The following is a 24,688-nucleotide window of genomic DNA, read 5'->3' on the forward strand; positions in this document are numbered from 1 at the left end:
AGCTGTATCAAGATTGCACAAGCAAATGATCACATCTTGGTGGCAACGCCGGTTTTGTTTCATTTAGCTTCTTAGACTCACAAAAAATGTCTCTATACCCACTTACTACTCAAACAGAATTTATTTTCACAGTGCAAAGGCTGCAGCCATCACCCCAAATGTGAACTTTGAAATAGGCTGTCTGGAATTCCCAATACATCGGAGGGTATCCAGTTTTATTAGGAAAGGTGCCATTTGTAATCATCTGAAAGGTTTTTCAACAGACACCACCAGATGGGCACCAAGTGGGGATCTCATTATTCTCCCAGTTCAGTTAAAGCACAAAAAATGTCTCCACTTCTGGAGGCTTCAGTGTTGGCTCTTAAGTGACATTTTGCTTCCTGCTCAAAGGTTAAACAATCATGCAATGCAACACAAAGAACAATAAAAAGGCAAGACACAGATACCAAAACTCACAGTAAAACATAGCCAGCATGGTGTTGGGGGGGCTTGGTGTCCTAGTGTCTCCTCTCGCATGAATACAGATGGAATCTTCTCCAATGGACACTGGGAGACCATCAAGGCCTGGGCAAGAGCTGGCTCACTGACAGGAAATAATGATTTGCCTAACAACATGCCTTCACTGTTGTACTTGTGAAAACTCCCCATCTGAGGGGTCTAAATCGCACAGGGAGCCTATACCACTTTTAAATCGTTATACACAATGCTTTGTTCCTAGAAATAAAGGTGCCGATATTCTGGGCAGTTTTATTGGAACTTCATTAAGATCTTGGCATACAGTTATTCCATGATGCATGATAATTGAATGATTTGCTGCAATGCCATATTCATTTCTGTGCTCTCAGTACCTTACTGCCTGGCTTTGGGAAGGAAGCATTGGGCTCCAGGATCCTGTCAGAGCCTCGTGCCTACTTCCCCAAGCCTGGGAAGTGTTTGACCAGCTTAGGGAAGGAGGTGCGAAGCTCTACCGGGGTCTGGGAGCCCTCCTGCCTCCATCTCCTCCCCCCCCAAAAGGGGCTTGCCGATCAGATGGTTGGTGGTTTGAAACCCCATGACAACAGGGTAAGCTCCCGTTGCTCGGTCCCTGCTCCTGCCAACCTAGCAGTTTGAAAGCACGTCAAAGTGCAAGTAGATAAATAGGTACCACTCCGGCGGGAAGGTAAACAGCATTTCCATGTGCTGCTCTGGTTCACTAGAAGTGGCTTAGTCATGCTGGCCACATGACCCGGAAGCTGTATGCCGGCTCCCTCGGCCAATAAAGCGAGATGAGCGCCGCAACCCCAGAGTCGGCCACGACTGGACCCAACGGTCAGGGGTCCCTTTACCTTTACTATGCATGCTTTTAAATAAATAAATATGAGTGGATAAGGCTCCCTGCTGCAGAAGATCAGCACCAACATGAGAAAAGCAGTTGAGCTGAGCAACGAGAATGCAACAGAGAGGCATGACTTGGTCTCTTCATACTTGGTCTTTAATTGTCTGTGTATGGACTTGTGAAGAGGGCCTAGATGCAATTAAGGACCAAGATGCTATTTGCATTTCAAGGAAGCCTCCATTTAACACACTTTTATGCTGCTTGTGCTTTTCTATCTAGGTTTTGGATTCTGAGCAGGATCCAGCTGACCATGTCCCAGAAGTAGAAGAAGACCTAGACCTTCTTTATGATACACTTGATATTGAAAATCCTAGTGACAGCGGCCCTGACATGGAAGATGATGACAGCGTCCTCAGTACTCCTAAGCCAAAGCTAAAGTAAGAAGAGATTTTGATGGCAGCTTTGCAGATTCTCGAACCGACTGTCTGTTAGGATGAGAGATGCTGGGGTAGCAGAGGGGAAAGTGGGGTGGACTATTTTTCGGTACCTGCCTGTTTGGTCAAACGGCTACTTGGGCAGCAGTTTTGCACACGAGGGAGGGAGAGATCTTGGGAAGGATTGACAGCAGCCCCTCACATTTTGGCACACGGTTTCTAGAGGTTTCTATAGCCTCGGCCATGTTTTGGAGCTCCTAGCAAAAAACAACAACGTTACAATGCCATTTGTTTTCTTGCTATAGACCTTACTTTGAAGGAATGTCACATTCAAGCTCTCAAGCAGAAATTGGAAGCCTCCACAGTGTCAGAAACCAGAGAGAGCCACCCAGTCCGGTAAGTGCATAAAATAAGTGCATAAAAATAATTGAATGCAACTGATAATCACAAATGCATTGCCATTTCTTAGTAAAGGGGTTGTGAGTCAAGTATGGCAGTTTTATACAGTGGACGCTTGGGTTGCGAACGTGATCCATGCAGGAGGCACATTTGCAACCCGCAGCGCCGTGTCTGCGCATGCGCGTGTTGCAATTCTGTGCATGCACAAAGCACAATATATAGTGGTTTTGCGCATGTGCGAGCGCCGAAACCTGGAAGTAAGCCGTTCCGGTACATAACCTGAAGCGTCTGTAACCCGAGGTATGACTGTAAATCTATGGCTTTGCCTTAACCAGAGGTATTTGCTTTTTGAAGAGGGTTTCGCACAAGGGAATTGTGAATGGTAGGTCTATCTGGAGAAGATAATTCTCTGCTTTTTCTCACTCATGTCTGACAGACTATGCTATATATCTGCATTGTTCAACAGAAAATGCAGCATACTGCATTTTATGGGGGGAAACGTGGATTATTCTGTTTCAGTCATATGCTCCAGCCAGGACTTGCTCCTAGATAGTGTTTGTTTGCAATGTTGCTGTAATGCTGCCTCAGGACTAGCCAGTCTCGGGACCAGTATGTTGTGTGATCCTTGTTTTACCGACTCTTGTACAAAACAGGTTGAAGTGCCTGAAGAGGACAAGAATATTGGAATCAGACAACCAGCAGACAGCGTCTCTGACACCGTGTCTTATGTAAGTGCAATTGCCTTTTTATCATTCAGGCAGGGATCGCTAGAGTGAAACACAGAAATATTTAACAGCTCTATAGAACTTCAGGGTCATTTGGCAAAACAGATGACAACTTCTGTTCTAATCTTTTTGTTTTCAGGGCATTCATTTTGGATTGGTGCCTGTTTATTTTGTTTTTTTAATCTCTGCCCAAGTATACTGCATTTTCTCCTTTCTTGGAATCTTTGTTTTTTGAAACCTTACATCCTTTTTAGGCCACAGTTTGAATATTTAAAAAGAACAATCACTATCAGCCTACAGCCCAGGTACACATTCCATGCAGGTGTTTGGGAGAGAGTCAACTGGGAACTGGGGTGGGGTCTCTATTTTATGTAGGAAAGGTTTGTTGGAGATAGAAGCGTTTTGATGGAGATGTTTTTGATGAACCTTTGAGAGGCGATTCCACTGTTGAGCTATGTGTAGAAGGTTGTTTTTACTGTTTTTAACTTGAGTGTTTTAAATTCAGGGTTGGTATTGTTTTACTTGAAAAATGCACCTGGGGTGAGAGTTGCTGAGGTGGGGGGCAATTACAGTAGTTCAGGGCAGGAAGGAGGCATGGTATAGAAGTTTGGGCAAGCCAGGTTATACATAGGGCTGCCTCTGAAGATGGTTCAAAAACATCGGCTGGTGCAGAATTTGGCGGCCGGGTTGCTCACCGGGGCAAGACAGTTCGAGAATATTACACCAATCCTGACCCAACTGCGCTGGCTGCTGATTAGTTTCTGTGCCCAATTCAAAGTGCTGGTTTTGACCTATAAAATCTTGAATGGCTCAGGACCGCAATGCCTCAAGGACTTCCTCTCTCCATATAAACCGACCCAAACTCTGATCATCATCTGAGGCCCTTCTTCATGTGCCTCCTCCATGAGAGGTCCAGAGAGTGGCAACACAAGGACAGGCCTTTTCTGTGGTGGCTCCCCCTCTGCCCTCTCTGGGGAGGCTTGCCTGCCACCTTCATTGTACAGTGGTGCCCCGCAAGACGAATGCCTCGCAAGACGAAAAACCTACTAGACGAAAGGGTTTTCCGTTTCGGAGGTGCTTCGCAAAACAAATTTCCCTATGGGCTTGCTTCGCAAGACGAAATGTCTTGCGAGTTTTTCCGACTTTTTCCCCCTTTCCCCCCCTTTTTCTAAGCCGCTAAGCCGCTTATCCGCTAAGCTGATAAGCCGCTAAAAGCCGCTAAAAGCCGCTAATAGCGCTAATCCACTAAGCCGTCAATGGTCTTGCTTCGCAAGACAAAAAAACCGCTAGACAAAGAGAATCGTGGAACGGATTCTTTTTGTCTTGCGAGGCACCACTGTACATCTTTAGGTGCCAGATGAAAAAGTTCCTCATCAACCAGGCCTTTGGCTGATTAACATCCTACGACCTTTTAAATGTGTTTGTGGGAGCGGAGGGTTATTATTTTGTTTTTTTGTTTTGACTATTTTTGCTTTTGTCCTGTATTTTTATCTTATGAACTGCCCTGAGATCTTTGGATTAAGGGCGGTACATAAATTTTACTCCTACTATGACCACTGCGGGACGCAGGTGGCGCTGTGGGTTAAAGCCTCAGCGCCTAGGACTTGCCGATCGAAAGGTCGGCGGTTCGAATCCCTGTGGCGGGGTGCGCTCCCGCTGCTCGGTCCCAGAGCCTGCCAACCTAGCAGTTCGAAAGCACCTCCGGGTGCAAGTAGATAAATAGGGACCGCTTACCAGCGGGAAGGTAAACGGCGTTTCCGTGTGCGGCTCTGGCTCGCCAGAGCAGCGATGTCACGCTGGCCACGTGACCCGGAAGTGTCTCCGGACAGCGCTGGCCCCTGGCCTCTTAAGTGAGATGGGCGCACAACCCCAGAGTCTGTCAAGACTGGCCCGTACGGGCAGGGGTACCTTTACCTTTACCTATGACCACTGCTGCTACTACTAGGATATGGGAATGGAGTGGGGTTGGTTTATGGGGTTAGAAAGAGGAAGTAAAATGTTCCATTGAGAATGCTTTGACCCGGAGAGAGCGGAGGTACAGTGGCACCTGGGGTTACATATGCTCCAGGTTACAGACACTTCAGGTTACAGACTCCGCTAACCCAGAAGTAGTACCTCGGGTTAAGAACTTGGCTTCAGGATGAGAACAGAAATCGCATGGTGGCGGCGTGGCAGCAGCAGGAGGCCCCATTAGCTAAAGTGGTGCTTCAGGTTAAGAACAGTTTTAGGTTAAGAACGGACCTCTGGAACGAATTAAGTACGTAACCCGAGGTACCACTGTATGTATGAGCTTTGTGGGTGAGTTGATTTGGGTTGAGGCAGGAAGAGGTGGAAAGTAGTGAGAATGTGAAGTAGAGATCTGGCTGAGTAATCTTTGGTACCTTTGGGTTCTGCTGGGTATAGCATCAGCTGCAGAGAGTTTGTTATCCAGTGCGCAGCTTGTCAAATACCATGTGCCTTTGCAATAATAATAATATAATAATAAATTTTATTTATATCCCGCCCTCCCCAGCCGAAGCTCAGGGTGGCTAACAACAATAAAACAGTACAAAAGTACAGCATAAACAACACTGGAGAACTGGGATAGAATGAGGTCTATGTTGGCATATGGACTACAGCAGAAACACGGGCCAAAGTGGCTGTTTTACAGTTCATGTTGAAGCCAGGCCAACTTGGGGCTTCATAGAATCTATGATACTATTTGGGATAGATCCATAGCTAATGGATTGCATGAGGTTTTGCACTGGTCTGGCTATGGTCATGGATTGACCATTATTTATTAGCACTTTTTTTATTATTATACATGCTGGCAGAGTACAAAGGCTTCCACAGAACATCCACTCCAGTGTAATTTTTTGTTTGCAGGAAAATAAACAACAAGAAGACATAGAAACTGAACTGTCTCCCCTGGATAGCTTCATGGAAAAAGCTCCACTAAGTGGCAGGATGACAAAGACAGAATCTCTCATAATTCCTTCCAGCAGGTAACCTGTCTATAAGCTGCAACATCAGCTCCGAAACTGACCTTGTTTGTAAATATGCAACTTGAGACAGATGAGCTTTTAACTTGTGGCATCTGAACATCGTTTTGCATGGCTTTCAGTCCCCGTGTTCTGTTCCAGATGTCATGCACCGTGGTGACCATTCCACTTTCATACCCAATTTTTTAAAAATATGACTCAAAGTAAGCTTGCAAAATAATATTTAATAGCATCACCAGTACAGTGATTAATTAAAGAGACAAAAGTTATACCTAAACAATGAAATAGACATGGCAGAAATCTATTGACAGCTGAGCAACTGCAAACTGCACTTTCCTTTTTCTTCCAGTATTGAGATTTGTGGAGCTATCAATGATTTATACCTCAGCTGAAACCCTTTTATTTGTTCCAGTTCCTTCTGCAAGTAATACAGGGTGTTCCAAACCTGCAGAGCAAATTGTGGGGTTGCCAACAGTGAGGAGGAGGAGGAGGAGAGGAAGAGAAAGTCCTGTTGTGCAAACAGGAGGACACCATGGGATGTCACTGCTTGTGCTTTTCTAAAATTTGACCCCACCAGACTGCTGCATTCCTAATTCTGATGCAGCTTGGCTGACTTATCCAGGTAGACATAGATTTCCTAATGAGGTAGCCACTCCTGAGAAGACCCTGTACTTTGAGGGCACCTCTCACAAGGCACTCTGTTCAAGGTCTTTTCATATGCTCTGAAGGCATGTTAGCCACTGCCTTTTTCCATTAGAGGTTCATTTTGTTATAAAGAGAGATGATGAAGAAGAAGAAGAAGAAGAAGAGGAGGAGGAGGAGTTTGGATTTGATATCCCGCTTTATCACTACCCGAAGGAGTCTCAAAGCGGCTAACATTCTCCTTTCCCTTCCTCCCCCACAACAAACACTCTGTGAGGTGAGTGGGGCTGAGAGACTTCAGAGAAGTGTGACTGGCCCAAGGTCACCCAGCAGCTGCATGTGGAGGAGCGGGGAAGCGAACCTGGTTCACCAGATTACGAGTCTACCGCTCTTAACCACTACACCACACTGGCTGTGGTGTTTCCTTTTCGTAGTGGTGCCCCAGTTATGGAGTGCCCCCCTCCCAAGGTGTCAGGCAAAGACTTTTTTATTCACTTCGAATTCCCTAATTCGAAACAGTTTTACTTCCTAAAACATTTTTACTTAAGTATTTGAACTGTAACTTTAAAAGAGACTTTGGCTGATTAATGTTTTTAGTTTTGTCCTTATCTTATGATAATAGAATCATGGGATTGTAGAGTTGGCAGGGTCCCAGGGGTCATCTAGTCCAGTGTAGGAATCTCAACTAAAGTATCCATGACAGATGGCCATCCAACCTCTGCTTAGAAAACTCCAAGGAAGGAGAGTCCACAACCTCGCAAGGGAGTCCGTTCCATGGTCAAGCAGCTCTTACTGTCAGAAAGTTCTTCCTGATGTTTAGTCGGAATCTCCCTTCTTGTAACTTGAAGCCATGGGTTCAAGTCCAACCTTCCGGAGCAGGAGAACACGTGCTTGCTCCATTTTCCATGTGACAGCCCTTTAGATATTTGAAAATTGCTATCATACCTCCTCTCTGTCTCCTCTTTACCAGGCTAAATATGCCCAGTTCCCTAAATTGTAACTCATTTAGATTTATATCAATATTTGTGTGATTGTGTTTAATTTGGATTTTTTTTTTAACATGCTGTTGTTGATTTGTTAGCCGCTTTGTGCTTCATTCAATTACAGTGGTACCTCGGGTTAAGAACTTAATTCGTTCCAGAGGTCCATTCTTAACCTGAAACGGTTCTTAACCTGAAGCACTACTTTAGCTAATGGGGCCTCCTGCTGCCTCTGTGCCGCTGGTGCGCGATTTCCATTCTTATCCTGGGGCAAAGTTCTTAACCTGGGGCAACCACTTCCTGGTTAGCGGAGTTTGTAACCCGAAGCGTCTGTAACCCGAAGCGTCTGTAACCCGAGGTACCACTGTATTAGGCAGGATAGAGTTTTAAAAGATAAATTTTAAAAATTACACTTCAATCTGCTGTGGTAGGTTAAAAAACCAACAACCAACATTGAGATTTCCTGCTGGCCCAGGAAAGTTGTAATACAGTGAGAAGCATCTGTGCCATTTTGGTTTTCTTGATAAAGGTCCCCCTGTTATCCTTTAGCAGATCGGAAGCGAAGCATATGGGACGCAGAGGCAGAAGCACATCTCTGAAGGAAAGGCAGCCGGCGAAGCAGCAGAATGAGAGAGCCAACAGCCTGGACAACGAACGCTCTCCAGGCACCAGGCATCGCTTGCAGGTGAAATGGGCTGTTCAGTGCCAAGGGGGCATCCTCTGGGGACATGCTGCAAAACCATCTCAAAGCTTTGTCATAGTTTTGGAGGAGATCTCAAGTTTTGGGGTTTGGAATTAGTAACAGCTCTCAGCATGTGCACCAGAATGTGCAATAAAGATTCTCTATTTTTTAGGAATGTTTTTATCTCATATATCAATATTTCATATCAATATCTCATTTATATATATATATATATATATATATATATATATATGCTCAACACACAACAAAAGAGACAAAATAAACCAGAATGAAAGTACCACCAGTCTCACCTTACAGAGAGAAATAATAAATATTATAGAATCATTAAACTGCTTTTAGCTGGGGCAATCAGAATAAGATCCACTATTTGACTACTGACTCAAAACCCTAAAATGTATTTTATATAATTAACTTTTTGTTTCTGTTCTTTTGTATATCATACTTTTGTTTTATTGCTATGGCCGATGGCTGACACAAATAAAGATTCATTCATTCCTTCATTCAAAAGAGGCTATATGAGATCTAAATGGAACCCCAGCCAGTAACTCAGCTGCTGCATTTTGGACCAGCTGAAGTTTCCAAGTCATCTTCAATAATCCCTTGATCCTCAGCAAGTCAGGATTTGGCAACTCTATCGACAAGTGGCAAAACAGTGTGCCTAGATGTTTAAATCAATCCAATTATTTTGGGTGTGCTTCATATTTGACATCACTTCATAGATGTCCTAGCTTAATGGGCTGAAGAAAAACACATAAGATTGTGGGAGTGATTTAGACTGAACATTTATTTAAATAGTTGGGTAATAGAGCTTGTTCCAATAAATGAGGAATCTTAAGGGCTGCTTTCATTTATTTACAGATCCCAAGGAAAACTGTGTACGACCAGTTGAATCACATCTTGATCTCAGATGATCAGCTACCAGAAAATATCATTCTGATTAATACCTTGGACTGGCAAGGACAGGTAAGGAGATTTGGAGTGATAAGTACATACAGTGGTGCCCCGCAAGACGAATGCCTTGCAAGACGGAAAACTCGCTAGACGAAAGAGTTTTCTGTTTTGGAGGTGCTTCGCAAAATGAATTTCCTATAGGCTTGCTTCGCAAGACGAAAATGTCTTGCGAGTTCCTGCGGGTTTTTTCCCCTCCCCCCCCTTTTCTAAGCCGCTTATCTGCTAAGCCGCTAAAAGCCGCTAAACCGCTAATAGCACTAATCTGCTAAGCCATCAATGGGCTTGCTTCGCAAGACGAAAAAACCGCTAGACAAAGAGACTCGCGGAACGGATTCTTTTCGTCTTGCGAGGCACCACTGTAGTCATTTTAGCTTAAACCATAAAGGGCCAACTGCAGACAGACCCCTAAATCAGGCATAGGGAAACTCTGGCCCTCCAGATGTTTTGGAACTACAATTCCCATCATCCCTAGCTAGCAGGACCCAGTGGTCAGGGATGTTGGGAATTGTAGTCTCAAAACATCTGGAGGGCTGGAGTTTGCCTATGCCTGCCCTAAACGTTCCAGTCCCCAGATCATTTGGCTGCCCTTTTTCATCTGTTCAGTATTCTTTCTGAGTGGCCAGAATTGTGCACAGTATTTCAAATATGGCTGCATCCTAGATTTGTACGAGGGCTTTGCAATACTGGCAATTTTACTTTCAGTCCCTTGTGAAATAGAATTTCCCCTTTTCATGCTGCCAAATTTATTCCTTCTGGTTAGTCACCGAAGTTCTTGTTGCAATTTTTTGGTTCCGTGTGCACCAGTACATTTACAGGGCAATCCTAACCATTCCTACTCAGAAGCAAGCCCTTCCGAATTCAGTACAGTGGTGCCCCGCAAGACGAACGCCTCGCAAGACGGAAAACTCGCTAGACGAAAGAGTTTTCCGTTTTGGAGGTGCTTCGCAAAACGAATTTCCTATGGGCTTGCTTCGCAAGACGAAAATGTCTTGCGAGTTCCTGCGGGTTTTTTTTCCCTTTCCCCCCCTTTTTCTAAGCCGCTAAGCCGCTTATCCGCTAAGCTGATAAGCCGCTAAAAGCCGCTAAGCCGCTAATAGCGCTAATCCGCTAAGCCGTCAATGGGCTTGCTTCGCAAGACAAAAAAACCGCTAGACGAAGAGACTCGTGGAACGGTAAGTGGGGTTAGGATTGCAGCTGCACATTCGTTGAAATTAATTTACCGCCCATGTGTTGCCCATTCATGGCGCTTCTATTGCAGTACTTCTAAGGCAGGCTCCTTGGATGATTTCTATTCTGAGTAGTCTGGTGGCTTTGCCAACTTGGCTGCTTTACTGCTCACTAGATAATTAATGCACAAATTAAATAGTACCAGTCACAAATTTGGTCTGCCCAAGCTGGGTTTGGTTCATTACATAAAAAGTACTTTACATTTTTTTTTTGTCACAAAATTTGCATCTGATTTTGGACAGCGTTCAAACCCACGGAGGGTCCCGAACCTGGAATCGCAGGGAAATCTGATTGCAGTAGGTGTGAAACTAATCTAGCTCTCACCAAATGAAGAAACCTCAGGAACATAACACAAAGGAGGACTCTCAACCACGGGTCAGCAACCATTTTCAGCCGTGGGCCGGTCCACCGTCCCTCAGACCATGTGGGGGCAGGACTGTATTTTTTTGGGGGGGGGGGCGAACAAATTCCTATGCCCCACAAATAACCCAGAGATGCATTTTAAATAAAAGGACACATTCTACTTGTTATGTACTGAAGTTCTCACCCTGGGCCAGCAGGGGGATACTGTAGATAGTTTTCTATGCAAATAAGGGATTGAAAGTGACATTCAGTGATTGGATAGTTCCAGAAAATGGTTACTGTTGCATTGTAGTGGAGCTCTATATAAGCAGGCTGGCTGAACCCATCAATTCAGTTCTGTTCTGGCCTGTGAATAAACAAGAGCTGTTTGAAGAATCGCTGTGTCATCTGATATGTTCACCCACAACTTAACACTACTCATGTAAAAACCACGCTGATTCCCAGACCATCTGCGGGCCAGATTGAGAAGGAGATTGGGCCGCACCCGGCCCACGGGCCTTAGGTTGCCTACCCCTGCTCTCAACAATAACAGGGCAGAGATAGTCACGGATATTCTTTAATCGCTAATAAGTATAAAAACATTAAGGTCAGATTTGCTCGCTCACCTTAGCTATAATGCCCCTAGCTGCTTGGTTCTCTGTGCTACGTTGCCCCCCCCCCAACAGCTGGACGCAATTTTGAAATACAGAGCTGTGCTTTGAAATAAAGTTAGGGAATGTTCTTGTCCTCACAACATATTTTGCTGTGCTTAACAGATACCCCCACTCAATGGCATCCAGTATTTCTTCTTTCGATGAGTTCCTTAGAGCTAGGACCCAAAGCAATGGATTCAAATTACAAGAAACATTGGGGGGGAGGAATTCCTGACAGTAAGAGCTGTTTGACAGTAGAACTCTCCTTCCCTGGAGGCTTTTAGGCAGAGGTTGGATGGCCACCTATTAGGGATTATTTAGTTGTGGTGTAGTGGTTAAGAGCGGTGGACTCGTAATCTGGTGAATCGGGTTCGCTTCTCCGCTCCTCCACATGCAGCTGCTGGGTGACCTTGGGCCAGTCACACGTCTCTGAAGTCTCTCAGCCCCACTCACCTCACAGAGTGTTGTGGGGGAGGAAGGGAACGGAGAATGTTAGCCACTTTGAGACTCCTTCGGGTAGCGATAAAGCGGGATATCAAATCCAAACTCTTCCTCTTCTAAATGACCCCAGGGGCCCTTCCAACTCTACAGTTCTTGGATTCCAGGAGACCTTAACAAACCCCAACAATTTTCTCAAGCTAGTTTGCTTGAAGGATTGTTGGCCACTGCGGCCATGTTTGAATCAATTTATGTTAATACAATAGCGTGTAAATTTGTAAAAGGACAGTACAGAAATAACTAAAATAAATCAACAATGCATTAAAAATATATATAGAAGGTCCTTTTTTTTACAGACTTGTATATCATTCTCAGTTTCTTTCAGATATCTTGCAAAAGCATGGCCTTCCAATCGTCTGCACGTGCTCTTCTGCAGATATCCAGGCAGCTTTCAGCACCATTGTCTCTAGAATACAGAGATAGTAAGTTCTTTTTTTTTAAAAAATGATATTTATATACATGCTCCCTCCCTCCAGATATACACACACCCTGCCAGGGTGTCCCAGATTCTCTTGCATGGGCCCAGCAGAGCTGCCCTAAGTTTTGCCAGTAAAAAATAAGGCCACAACTCTCGTCCCTAAGGAGAATTTGAGTTGACTTTCTCTGATGACGTCTAGCAAAAGAGATGTTTTTCTAAAACCATTTCATTATTTTACCAATATGTATAAATTACCAAGCGAAAGAATTTTACAATGCGTCTGTCTGAACCGTAAGAAACTGACTTTTCTATAAAGGCAGATGGGTGAAGCCAACCGCAGATGTTCAGGGAGGGAAGGCGAGCCTCAGGAGAGATTCTGCAGTTGACACTGTCACCAAGGCAGCTCTCTGTAAACGTCCATAAAAATGGCAAAAGTAGTTTCTTTCCCAGATAGGTTTCGTCTTAAACAACTGCAGACACAACAAATAAAGAGCTCACTTGTAATATATCAGTGGTTCAGTGCTCATTTCTTCTCTTTCCAAAATGGATTTTATCTTGAAACAATTGCAAACGTAATACAGAGTCCACTTGTGATATTGCAGTCGTCATTGTATCACCACCCTGTTCAGCGGAGACCCTGGCAGGTACCCATGTCATAGAGGGATGCTCACTGAGGAAGCTGGGCACTGAACATAATGAATGACCAGCCTCCCTACAAACTGAAAGACAGATGAAACACATTTCCATAAATTTGCTAGCTATAAGCACCAGGCTGTGGTACCCCACTGCTTTTACTGCTTGAATCCAAAATTACTTCTGTCAGTATCCATTTTCTTTGTTGCCCTCTGCAGGAATGCATCCCCCCTCCCTTTAATTGTTTGTATTTCCATATAAAGAGTCTGAAACGTGGTTTAAAACATGCAGTTGTAAGCTAATGTCCTCCCCAGTAGCTTCCTTATCTCCTGGTGAGATACCATTATGTATTGAGTAGAAGCCTGCTTGTAGCATCTGTATAAAGACAACTCTTGATAGATGGCTGTTTTCTGGGACGAGCGTAAGTGGCGAGTTCAGCTTCTGCAGCACATAACCCCCAACAGCCGCAATACATCCTTTGCTGTCGCAGCAAACTGTGGCCATGGCACAGGCACTTTCATGGCCATTCCACCCAGAATGACTTGCTCTGAGGAAGGCCCCTTTAGCTTCGTCCTAACCACAGATCCTAGGATTTGCCGATCAGAAGGTCGGCGGTTCAAATCCCCGCAACGGGGTGAGCTCCCGTTGCTCGGTCCCTGCTCCTGCCAACCTAGCAGTTCGAAAGCATGTCCAAGTGCAAGTAGATAAATAGGTACCGCTCCAGCGGGAAAGTAAACGGTGTTTCCGTGCGCTGCTCTGGTTTGCCAGAAGCGGCTTAGTCATGCTGGCCACATGACCCGGAAGCTGTACGCCGGCTCCCTCAGCCAATAACGCGAGATGAGCGCCGCAACCCCAGAGTCGGCCACGACTGGACCTTATGGTCAGGGGCCCCTTTACCTTTACCTAGAGCAAAGGAGGGAGGAGATGGGGGCACAGGGTTCATTGGCAGGGGTGCATTGCTGCCCTTCCAGCAACAAAGAAGCAGAAAACTCAAAGTTTTCATTTCTACACTGCCACCACTGCCATGAAGAGGAAAGGGGGCAGAGACAGGAGGAGGTGGTGGTCGTGGCTCAGTGTCACGGCTTTGGGAAAGTGTTGCATTCCAAAAGCAAGGAAGGATTGGACTCTGATTAACAAATACACACGAGACTTGACCAGCAAGACTCTGGGAGGCAGTGCGAATAATAATCCTCTGTCCACCCCTTGGACCAGGTCGTTTTATTCACAAAAGAACTTTTTACACACTGTTCATAAGAACCAATCAGATGTCCTCTGAGCATTTAAAAAAACCCCACGTGGGACAAAGTCAGATCAGAAGAAATCCTCTTGACTACAAAGAAACTATTTCCTACTTGAGCATGCATACATAGTTCAGAGTAAATAAAATAGGAATCAAGGAGGAAGGAGGAATGTTTTTAGCAAACTCCAGAGGTCATAAACAGCAGTAAACAGGAGAGGGAGGACAGGTGGTATTTACCGTCTCCTTGTGAACTCTCTTCCTGGCCCTTAGATTAACAAAACTAAAGAAAGGAAGCTAACTACTACCTTTATGGCCCAGGATGCCTGGTGAAGCAACCGGCAACTGGTCTGTGTTTAGAATGCTTATACGTGCCTGTCAGGCATAGAGAAAGCAAATGGCAGAGGTGCAGAGGCTTGTGGGATTTGATCAGAAATTATTGTCAATGAGTCAAACCCAGTCACTGCAATGCTTTCATTGCTGACACAATGGCTTGCTCCATATTTAATAATTCCTCATAGTCATCCCACCTGACCCCCCACAGGAAAGCTGTTTCTCTCCCGGTTGCAGCAAGAGCAGAGAAAAGAAGGTAGAGTCCTTTTTAATGAGTTTATTCATTCAGAATAGTGAGCGACAAAAGAACGCGGTAAGCCTGGACAAGCTCCAACTGGGCTCCTCCTCCCTAGCAATAGCATCTCTCCTTACGGAGGCCGTTCGTGGCCAAATGTCTCTGATTCTTTCGTTCCTGCACTCTTAACAAACGCCGGGTTCTGGGAGAAGGGGGGGTCAGAAATACTCTCCAGTGACAACGTGTCAGCTGGCTGCCCTGTCCTGCCTCTGTCTCCCTGCCCCCTTCTTCTAACACTTCCCAATTCTTTGGTTCATCTGTCTCTGAGCTGTGACTTTCCTCCAACCCCTCAATCCCCTGCTGTAAATCAAAGCTGCATTCCTCTGATTCTGCAGTGTCAGGACAAGGAGGGTGTGTGTTTGTGTGTGCCCCATTCCTCCTCCGTCTCGCCCTCTTGAGTCCATTCCCTGACACTCAGGCAGTGCGACCGCTTGTTAGATTTCTGTTACGCCACTGTGCAGTTTTTGGAGTCACAAGACTCTGTTTACATTCCAGACTGTTGGAAGTCTCGCAGGAGATGGGAGACGGATGTTGATGTTACTGGTTTCCCGTTTCTTTGTTCCAGTTGTTCACTGACTCTCACAGAGAGCAGATGCATATTCTTTTCTGTCCTGCGTAGTTAGAAATAAACGTAGCAATGTAGCATATATTTCTCGCCCTTCTGCTGTTTGGATACTCTGTGTAATGGGGAAGCGTGCCTGAGGCCTCATTAAAGGCTTAGGTCGCTAATCACTGTCGGAGGAGAGCCTCGATGGATTCCGAAGTACGTCATGGAGGAGAGCCATTTGAGCTCGGTCACAATGGAAGCTCCGACACCGCTTAGGCCACCCCACCCTTGGCTGTAACTCAGTCAATGCTCTGTATGCAAAAGGTCCCAGGTTCAATCTGAAACTCCAGAGAGTCACTGCTGAGCTGGAAGGATCGGTTTTGTAACCTGGTCTAAGGGAGCTCCCTAATACTGGCAAGTACCGTATTTTTTGCTCTATAAGACTCACTTTTTCCCTCCTAAAAAGTAAGGGGAAATGTGTGTGCGTCTTATGGAGTGAATGCAGGCTGCGCAGCTATCCCAGAAGCCAGAACAGCAAGAGGAATTGCTGCTTTCACTGTGCAGCAGTGTTCAGCCACTGTTCTGGCTTCTGAGATTCAGAATATTTTTTTTTTCTTGTTTTCATCCTCCAAAAACTAGGTGCGTCTTGTGGTCTGGTGCGTCTTATAGAGCGAAAAATACGGTATATAGGAAGCCACCTTAGGAGAAGTCAGCCCATTGGTCCATCCTGGCAGCGGCTCTCCAGGGTTTCAATCCAATGATATTTCCGGTTTTACCTGGAGGTGCCAGGGATAGAATGTGCATGCAAAGCAAATGTTCTGCCCTGTAGGTAGCGTACTGATGGTGCCGAAGGTGACATGCATCCAAAATTAAGATTGTTGTGGAGTGTTTGTCTGATTAATCATAACTTTCTTACAATTGGAACAAAAACATAGCAAAAAGAAGCAAGCAAACCAAAAAAAACAGCAGGCATGCCACAGTTTCTATCTTTTTAAACAAACCTCCTGTCCTTTGACTAAAGAAAATGGGAGTCACTCTTCTGGTTCATAAGCTGCGTTCCCAGGCTGATGTAACTCACTGTCTAAGAGACCAAAGCACAAATTTGGAAGCCCCTTGTTTAAATCTGCGCTCTGGTAGGAAGTCGCTGAGTGCCTACGTGACCTTCTGTCATGAGTATGTACTTACAGTTAGGTTAATAATGTACGTGGTACAAAATACCCATCAATCTCTGGATTTTATTTAAAAGCGGTAATGTTCCCTCTCTCTTCAGCTGCAACTGCAATTCTCAGCCTCCCAATCCAATTAAAATTGCAATTGCGGGAGCCCAGAATTACCTCAGTGCTGTGCTGAGGCTCTTTGTAGAACAACTGTCTCACAAAACCCCAGACTGGCTCAGCTACATGAGATTTCTTATCATACCAGTAGGTAAGCAAGCTTTTCTGTCCTTTCTTCTTCCTTTGAATTAACCTTTTTCTCACTACATCACAACACAGTAACTGTTTGTCTGTTCAAGTTGTGTTGTCTGCTCTGGTTATAATGCTCTTGTACAGGGTTGCTGGATATTAAATATAACAATGGCAGCCTCTAGAATACCAGCACTTTCCTATCACTCCCCTTCTAAACTTTGTGGCAGAATGAGAAGGATAGCTAGCAGCCAGAGCTTCAGCTGGAGTGGAGGTTATTTATAGTTCCTTCCAGTGTGCATTGCAAATTGAAGCTGAATCTAAGCAAGACAGACGTGCTATAAGTGGACTGTTCCAGTGTGCAGGAGTTGGCAGAATGACCTGTTCTTAATGGGGCCACAAACCCCTTGAAGGGGCAGGTCCATAGTCTGGGATGCTCCTGGAACCATGGTTGTTCCTTGAGGGCCGGCTGGCCTCAGTGGTTAGGAGTGCCTGTGCTGATGTGCCAACCACTGCCATTTCTGCATAGGGATAGCCTGGGCATGGTTACTTGGGCTATGGTAACATCTAAGTTGGACTACTGTAATTCACTTTACATGGATCTGCCCTTGAAGACATCTGGAAATTGCAGCTAGTGCAGAATGTTACAGGAGGAATCTCAATAGGGGCAACAGGCCGTCTCCCAACCCCACGGAAGATTTTTATTCTGTAACAAAGTTGTATATAATAAGGAGCGTCCTGCTTTATTTCCTACCTTTGTTTCTACCGCCTTGTTTGTGACTACTTTCCATTTTAAAAACACTAAGAACGTCTCACAACGCAGAAGAGGAAGAAGAAACTGAATTTCAGCGACTTTTCACAATTTTGAGCACATCTTCACCCTGAAGGCAATAAGTTGGGATTTCCTTTCTTCTGACCACTAAAGGTGGTAATATATGTAATATATTCTGCACTGCTATTGTGCATCTGCCATACAGAACAGATTTATTTTTTGTGTTGTTTACAGGTTGTCATCCGGTGGCAAAGTATCTGGGTTCAGTTGATTGTCAATATAACTACTTCTTCCAAGATTTGTCTTGGAAAGATTTATTTAACAGACTCGAAGCACAAAATGCTGGTAAGGCTGTCTTAATACTTATTTGCATCAGGTTGTCTGAATTGATAACTTTGAAAAAGAATAATTGTTTACTGGAGGGCATTGCCACTAATACCTGCTGTGTCCCATTAGTGGAAATGCCCTCCGGTGCCTCTGGAAAAGAGAAAATTTCCTTGCCACAAATTTCTATCTCCAGAGGGTGCCAGAGGGCATTTCTTCCCTTCATGTTCTGGGGGTGCTGCTTTCCTGTCTATGCCAGTTGGTGGTGGGTAGTCCTCTATGGTTCTGCAGTTTTTCTGTTTGAGTTGCAGCATTTGGAGGGAAGCTGCCTTCTGCTGCCGAGAGGGTCTGGGCAGTGAAGAAGCAGCATTGCCTACTGCAGTGTTTCCCAACCTTGGGCCTCCAGCTGTTTTTGGACTACAACTCCCATCATCCCTAGCTAGCAAGACTAGTGGTCAGGGATGATGGGAATTGTAGTTCAAAAACAGCTGGAGGCCCAAGGTTGGGAAACACTGGCCTACTGAGCCTGCTGGCTTCACTAGGAGGCAGCATCTCATTAGTGGCAATGCCCTAAGGCATCCCCTGAAAACAGAATTTCACAGTAAGGCAATTTCTGTGCTTTGCTTTCTGAGTCTTCTACCTTCCCAGTTTCCAATGCCCGTTTGTAACAGCACTGGAGGCATCAAAGACATGCTGAATCCATCCCATAATTCCACAGCTTTCCACAAATTTGGTTTGCTTCTCCTTGAGATGCAGAATATTGTATTCAGCTATTGAATTTTCCTTTTAGAGTCTAATAGTATCTCAATTCCTTCCACCTGGAGCTGGGAGAAGGTAGCCGTGGTTGGCATCTGCCATTCTACCCTGTTGAATTCGGGTAACAGATGCCATATCATGGCACTCTTAAGCTGGTACAGAGAAAATAAGGCCGTTGGAGGTGACATGGCCATATTATTTTAAAAAGTAAGTGTGAAAAAGAGCTTTATTTGAGGAAAAAATGCTCTGTGGATGTGTTGTATACAAAGACCAGAACAGTCATCACCATGATGCCCTCCTTATGACTCTGACTGGTTGTTGTTGGAAACAGAAACGTTGGGTAGATTCAGCAAGCAGTTCTTGCTACTCTGGGCCCCTTCAGGAGGAAGGGTGGGGTATAAATTGGGTGGATGAATGGATGGATGGACTTGCAGTTCCTTCCAAATGCATGGCAAATGGTCGTTGTGCTTCTTTTTCTCTCTCTCTCTGTTTCAGTCCAGGAATCACCTGACATTGTCTCCAGAATAACTCAGTACCTAGTGGGAGCAAACTGTGCCCACCAGTTGCCCATTGCAGAAGCCATGTTGACATACAAGCAGAAAAGGTACATTTTTAATGAAAAAGCAACTTCTCCTTGGTAGCCAGGAAATCCGGGCAGCTGGACAACATTTTCCAAGTATGATAAGCCAGTCAATAGCACTTTCGATAATAATCAATTCAAAGCAAAGTACTGCTTGTGGAAATATTTGTACTTTGAATGCAGCCCATGTGATATTACAGAAAGGCAGCTAGGTCCTTGTACAGTCATACCTCGGGTTACAGGCGCTTCAGGTTACAGGCGCTTCAGGTTACAGACTCCACTAACCCAGAAATAGTATCTCGGGTTAAGAACTTTGCTTCAGGAAGAGAACAGAAATCCCGCAGCAGCAGCGGGAGGCCCCATTAGCTAAAGTGGTACCTCAGGTTAAGAACAGTTTCAGGTTAAGAACGGACCTTTGGAATGAATTAAGTTCTTAACCTGAGGTACCAGTGTATTGGCTTGGTAGTGTGGGAATCTCAGCATCGCCATTTTGTCCTGTGCCATCTGTATAACATGAAGAGCTTTTCAGCTGCGCAACGCATATATTACACAGCCTCACAAATTAGAGAAGCTTCGCTTCCTTGGAAATTGATAGGATGCCTCCTCCCCACCCCCAAAAAAACAAAGAGTAAAGCTTAACATAAGAAGAAGAAGAAAAAAAGAATCCCAAAAGCCTGGTGTAGAAAATCAAAGGCAACAAGCATTGCATTGCAGGGGTTAGACTGGATGACCCTAGGGGTCCCTTAAAATCTACACAATTCTACAATTCCATAAGCACATCAGGCTGAGTGCAAATTCATTCAGGCTTGTCTAACGTTTGAAAAGGTGAATTGAGTTATCATTGCTACCTATGACTTCTGGAGGTTCCCTCACCGCGGGAAGTGAGGTTACAGGGCCTTCTCGGTAGTGGCGCCCGCCCTGTGGAATGCCCTCCCATCAGATGTCAAGGAAAGAAGCAGCTATCCTATTTTTAAAAGACATCTGAAGGCAGCTCTGTTTAAGGAAGTTTTTAATGTTTAATGCTGTACAGTGGTGCCCCACAAGACGAACGCCTCGCAAGACGGAAAACCCGCTAGACGAAAGGGTTTTCCGTTTTGGAGACGCTTCGCAAAACGAATTTCCCTATGGGCTTGCTTCGCAAGACGAAAATGTCTTGCGAGTTCCTGCGGGTTTCCCCCCCTTTTCCCCCCCTTTCCCCCCCCTTTTCCTAAGCCGCTAAGCCGCTTATCAGCTGATCCGCTGATAAGCCGCTTAACAGCTGATCGCTAAAAGCTGCTAAACTGCTAATAGCGCTAATCCGCTAAGGTGTCAATGGGCTTGCTTCGCAAGACGAAAAAACCGCTATACGAAGAGCCTCACGGAACGGATTAATTTCGTCTTGCGAGGCACCACTGTATTGTGTTTTTAATATTCGATTGGGAGCAGAGTGGCTGGGGAAACTCAGCCAGATGGACGGGGTATAAATAATAAATTATTATTATTATTATTTATGATCTAAAAATGGTTTAATAGTTAATGCAGTTGGGAAAGGCGCTTGCCTACCAAAGGTCTGACCGCAGTCTCTCTCATCTATCCAAAAGGTGGCCATTCCTGCTAGTCCTTATTAAGGTGGGAGTTGCCTCTCACTCAGCAGAACGGGACTGGCAGCAGCGCTGAGCTTCCCCACACTACCATGATAATGTGAGATGGGACCACATGAGAGGAGCCGACACTGCAGCTCCTCTCCCCGCACTGCCCCCCCCCCGAAAGAACTGGGCTAATGTCAGATTGGGGAGGACCCGCAGCATGGCATCTTCTTCTCCAAAGTGGCCCAAGGCGGCTGCCATAGCAGTGGAAAGTTAAGGAGGATTGGCTCTGTTGTGGCTTCCAACCCACTGGGATCCAGTGTTAACGTTTGATTTGTCTCCATAAGTATAATAATTTATTTATTTTTCTTTTGATTGCTTCTGAAAAGGAAAAAGAACTTTCATTTTGAATTTAATATAAGGTACTTGTCTGTCTAGATCACCCTCTTGTTATCCTATACGTATTTTTTCCTTTCCTGGTCTTTCACCACCTTCATGGTATTTATAAGGCTGGAATGTTCAATTTTTATAATATATATATATATATGCAATTTGCTGCTTTTGACATTATTTGAAGAGGCAGAATACATTGTCCAAAAGAATCAAGAGTAAAGGCATTTACTCAAGAATGCTTGGGGTAAAGTTTGTATAGGTCATTCCGTAAGCTAGTGCTAATGCACCTCAATGCTGGCTGGCTGGTTATTTAGCTCAGCAAGTTCTGAAATAGCCCATACAACTTTTTTCCAATTCACATACCCCTTCCCTCTCTGCATATGCTATAGCAATTGTGGTAAGGAGGCTGGTATGGCTAGGACCATTCTGCATGCTGCTTAGCTTGCCCTCTTTGTCCTACCTAAGGTGTTTGGAAGACACACTAAGTTGCATTTCTCTGGAAAGCAGTGGCCATGGGAACTCCAAAATCATCAGCCCCTTGTCTCATTGGTGGACATTAGCCTAAATGCTGGGGATGAAGAGGTTGACACCTGCTTATTTTTTTAATTTTAATTTTTTGCTTTAGGAATTGCTATGCTATTATCCTGTAGTAGTAATAATAGTTTTGTTTCATCTTCACTTTAGCAATATTAAACTGATTTGGAAGAGAGATAGAATTTTCCCAAATATCTTTCACAATGGACTTTGCCCATCCCTTTTTGGTATACATTCAGAACTCCAGAAACAAGAATGGAGCCTGGGAAATCTTTCTGTTGGAAAATTCCAGCTTGTATTGGCTTGAATGGGTTTTTGGAAATTCATATTATTCGGCAACGAAAGCAAATGTGGAAATGAAAAAAAGCAATGTCTTGAAAAAGGTGGGGACATAGACACTGTACACAAATCTGGAGCTATCATGGGGCACCTATTCATATTAAATGGTCCATAAAGGGGCCATTATTCTGTTCCAGTTCAGTTAAATGATCCGAGTGACTCCATGATAGTAAGTGTGCTCACATTGCTGCATCAAAGTATTTACATATAGAGGGAAAAGACCACCCTCCATTTTATTGTATTTATTAATGTCCTAGCAGATATGCTAGGCTTTTTCTTGCCCCAGTAAAGTCTATCAATGGTTTTGGACATGCCATAATCACTTAGGTCCATTTTGAGTAGAATATTTTTAAAAAGGAATAATATTTTTGGAAGTGTCGTGATCTTATCTGTTGCCGTCTTTCCCATCCATGCTTTCCATAGAAATGTAGCTTCCATGAGTGTGGATATGACTGTGTTTGTGTCTCACACTCAGAGCATAACATAAGCCACTCTGTTAATAATAGTATGTGAAGCAAAGTCAGTGCAATTCTATTGGTTCAGGATTATGTAAGCACTTGGTACAAAAATGATAGCCATTTCAAAGAATATTAGGGTGCATTAGGAATGATTTCATAGAGCCTTGCTTTCTGCCCCAAGCAACTGCTGTATCTGAGCTGAGCTCTCTCATGAGCACTTTAATTTCTCTTTAGACTTTCCCTTTTCCTTTGGGGCTTTCCCAATTTCTTATGTGGCCAAAGGCAAGCAACTTCAAATCTACATGGGTCTTGAACAGATCTAGTGCAAGGGCAGAAAATTCTACAAGACAGCAATTAACTGGGGGTAGGCCAATGAGACTCAGTAGAACTTCCTTCCAGAACTTCCTTCTGAGTAATTCTGCACAGGATTATTCCGCCATTGTATTTGGGATCTTCAAATTCTTTTATTGCGTTCTTTCAGTCAGCCCTAGTGATCTGAGGCATTGAAAAAGTGAAACATTTTCAGAGTTCTTTAGTGCCAGTATATGTGAACTCTTTGCCAAGCAGTTTCCCAACAATCTCTGTGATGCTGACTGACCACAGCTGTCAACTTTTCCTTTTTTTTAAAAGGGAAATTCCCTTATACCGAACAGGATTCCTCGCAAGAAAAGGGAAAAGTTGACAGCTATGTGACTGACTCATGTCCCTGCCTCCTTTCCTTCCTTCTCCATTCTTGGTCATGGCAAAAACGAACCAAAACACTGTTGCATGAACTGCGCATGTGTTGTGCGGAAGCTTCCTTCTGTCTGTTTGGGAGTACTGTATATGGTGATGAGTTCAGGTGCTTGGAAGAGGAAGAGTCCCTGGAAAATCTAATGTGGCATTTTAATCCTTTTGAGGTAATTCCGCTTGAAATCCAACCAACCTACTTCCTTGGGTTCGGTCCATTTCAGCATCTGATAAATTGGACTCTTAAGGCCCTAAGATGAATTTTTTAGTTTTCCAGACTGTCATATGCTTGGGTTTGAAAGCAAAGGCACTAGTGAGGATATAGGAGACTCCAAGTAAAAGTGCAGAAAGAGTGCAATTCACCCATTTGAGCAGGATTTGAGTACAAGCGTCCAGCAACTGGTGTTCAGAAGCACACCGTCTCCAAATGTTCAAAACTTACATTTCACACTTCACTTCCTTCCTTTCTGTCATAAGTTGTTGACCCCAAGTGAAAGGCTTTCTCACTGATTTGGTTTGACAATATACCCCCTGCTTCTCAAAAACACTTCATTTGGAACAAACCTTTGGTTGCAGTGAAAGAAGCCATTTTGAGCATGTGTTGGTTTGCCCCTGACTGGAGCAAACTCTGGCAGTTCTTTTCACAACCTGGCAGTAAAAGCTATCCATTATATAAAAAAAGCGATGAATGGGAGTATAAGCTTTAGATAAATATGCCCTGCACTTGCTGCAATTTTTAGAAGTTGCCTTAAGTGGAGATACAGTGGTGCCCCGCAAGACGAACGCCTCGCAAGACGGAAAACCCGCTAGACGAAAGGGTTTTCCGTTTTGGAGGCGCTTCACAAAACGAATTTCCCTATGGGCTTGCTTCGCAAGACGAAAATGTCTTGCGAGTTCCTGCGGGTTTTCCCCTCTTTTTTCCCCCTTTTCCTAAGCCGCTAAGCCGCTTATCAGCTGATCCGCTGATAAGCCGCTTAACAGCTGATCGCTAAAAGCCGCTAAACCGCTAATAGCACTAATCCGCTACGCTGTCAATGGGCTTGCTTCGCAAGACGAAAAAACCGCTATACGAAGAGCCTCACGGAACGGATTAATTTCGTCTTGCGAGGCACCACTGTACATGATCTGGACACATGGACTGGATGGGAATTTTGTGTTATTAGGTTACCTGAAGGTTTGCCTCTCCTCATATAAACCGTCTCTGACTCTTGTGTTCATTCTCCGAGGCCCTTCTTTGTGTGCCTCCACCATATGATGTCTGGAAGGTGGCAACACCAGAACGGGCCTTTTCAGCAGTGGCTCCCCGCTTGTGGAATGAATGCTTTCCCCAGGGAGGCTGGCTGGGTGCCTTCATTATTTATATTTTAGGTGCCTGGGGAATCAGCCTGGGCTGATTAATATTCTACAGCCTTTACAATGTGTCTGTGGGAAGGTGTGGGGTGGGTTTTTATCTTCTGTTATTTTTCTTTCAAAACTTGTGTTTTTATATTGTATTTTACTCTGTAAAGGGACGCGGGTGGCG

General features: G+C 44.6%; 1 protein-coding gene across 10 annotated transcripts in view; it reads left to right on the forward strand.

Annotated features, from left to right (window-relative positions):
• The window catches only part of PACS2 (phosphofurin acidic cluster sorting protein 2), a 59,884-nt gene that overhangs the window by 17,031 nt on the left and 18,165 nt on the right, over positions 1-24,688 (forward strand). For 4 of the 10 annotated variants that reach the window (XM_079983507.1, XM_079983502.1, XM_079983506.1 and 1 more), the window contains exons 9-19: positions 1,595-1,752; positions 2,055-2,145; positions 2,802-2,876; positions 5,739-5,857; positions 8,026-8,161; positions 9,038-9,142; positions 12,166-12,272; positions 16,584-16,738; positions 17,723-17,833; positions 19,064-19,172; positions 21,103-21,135. In XM_079983507.1, coding sequence (XP_079839633.1) covers positions 1,595-1,752; positions 2,055-2,145; positions 2,802-2,876; positions 5,739-5,857; positions 8,026-8,161; positions 9,038-9,142; positions 12,166-12,272; positions 16,584-16,738; positions 17,723-17,833; positions 19,064-19,172; positions 21,103-21,135 — 1,199 coding nt within the window. The remainder of the gene's footprint in view (positions 1-1,594; positions 1,753-2,054; positions 2,146-2,801; positions 2,877-5,738; positions 5,858-8,025; positions 8,162-9,037; positions 9,143-12,165; positions 12,273-16,583; positions 16,739-17,722; positions 17,834-19,063; positions 19,173-21,102; positions 21,136-24,688) is intronic. The other 6 variants (XM_079983508.1, XM_079983503.1, XM_079983504.1 and 3 more) reach the window with 4 other exon arrangements.

Source organism: Podarcis cretensis, assembly GCF_951804945.1.
Source record: "Podarcis cretensis genome assembly, chromosome: 7".
NCBI lineage: Eukaryota > Metazoa > Chordata > Lepidosauria > Squamata > Lacertidae > Podarcis > Podarcis cretensis.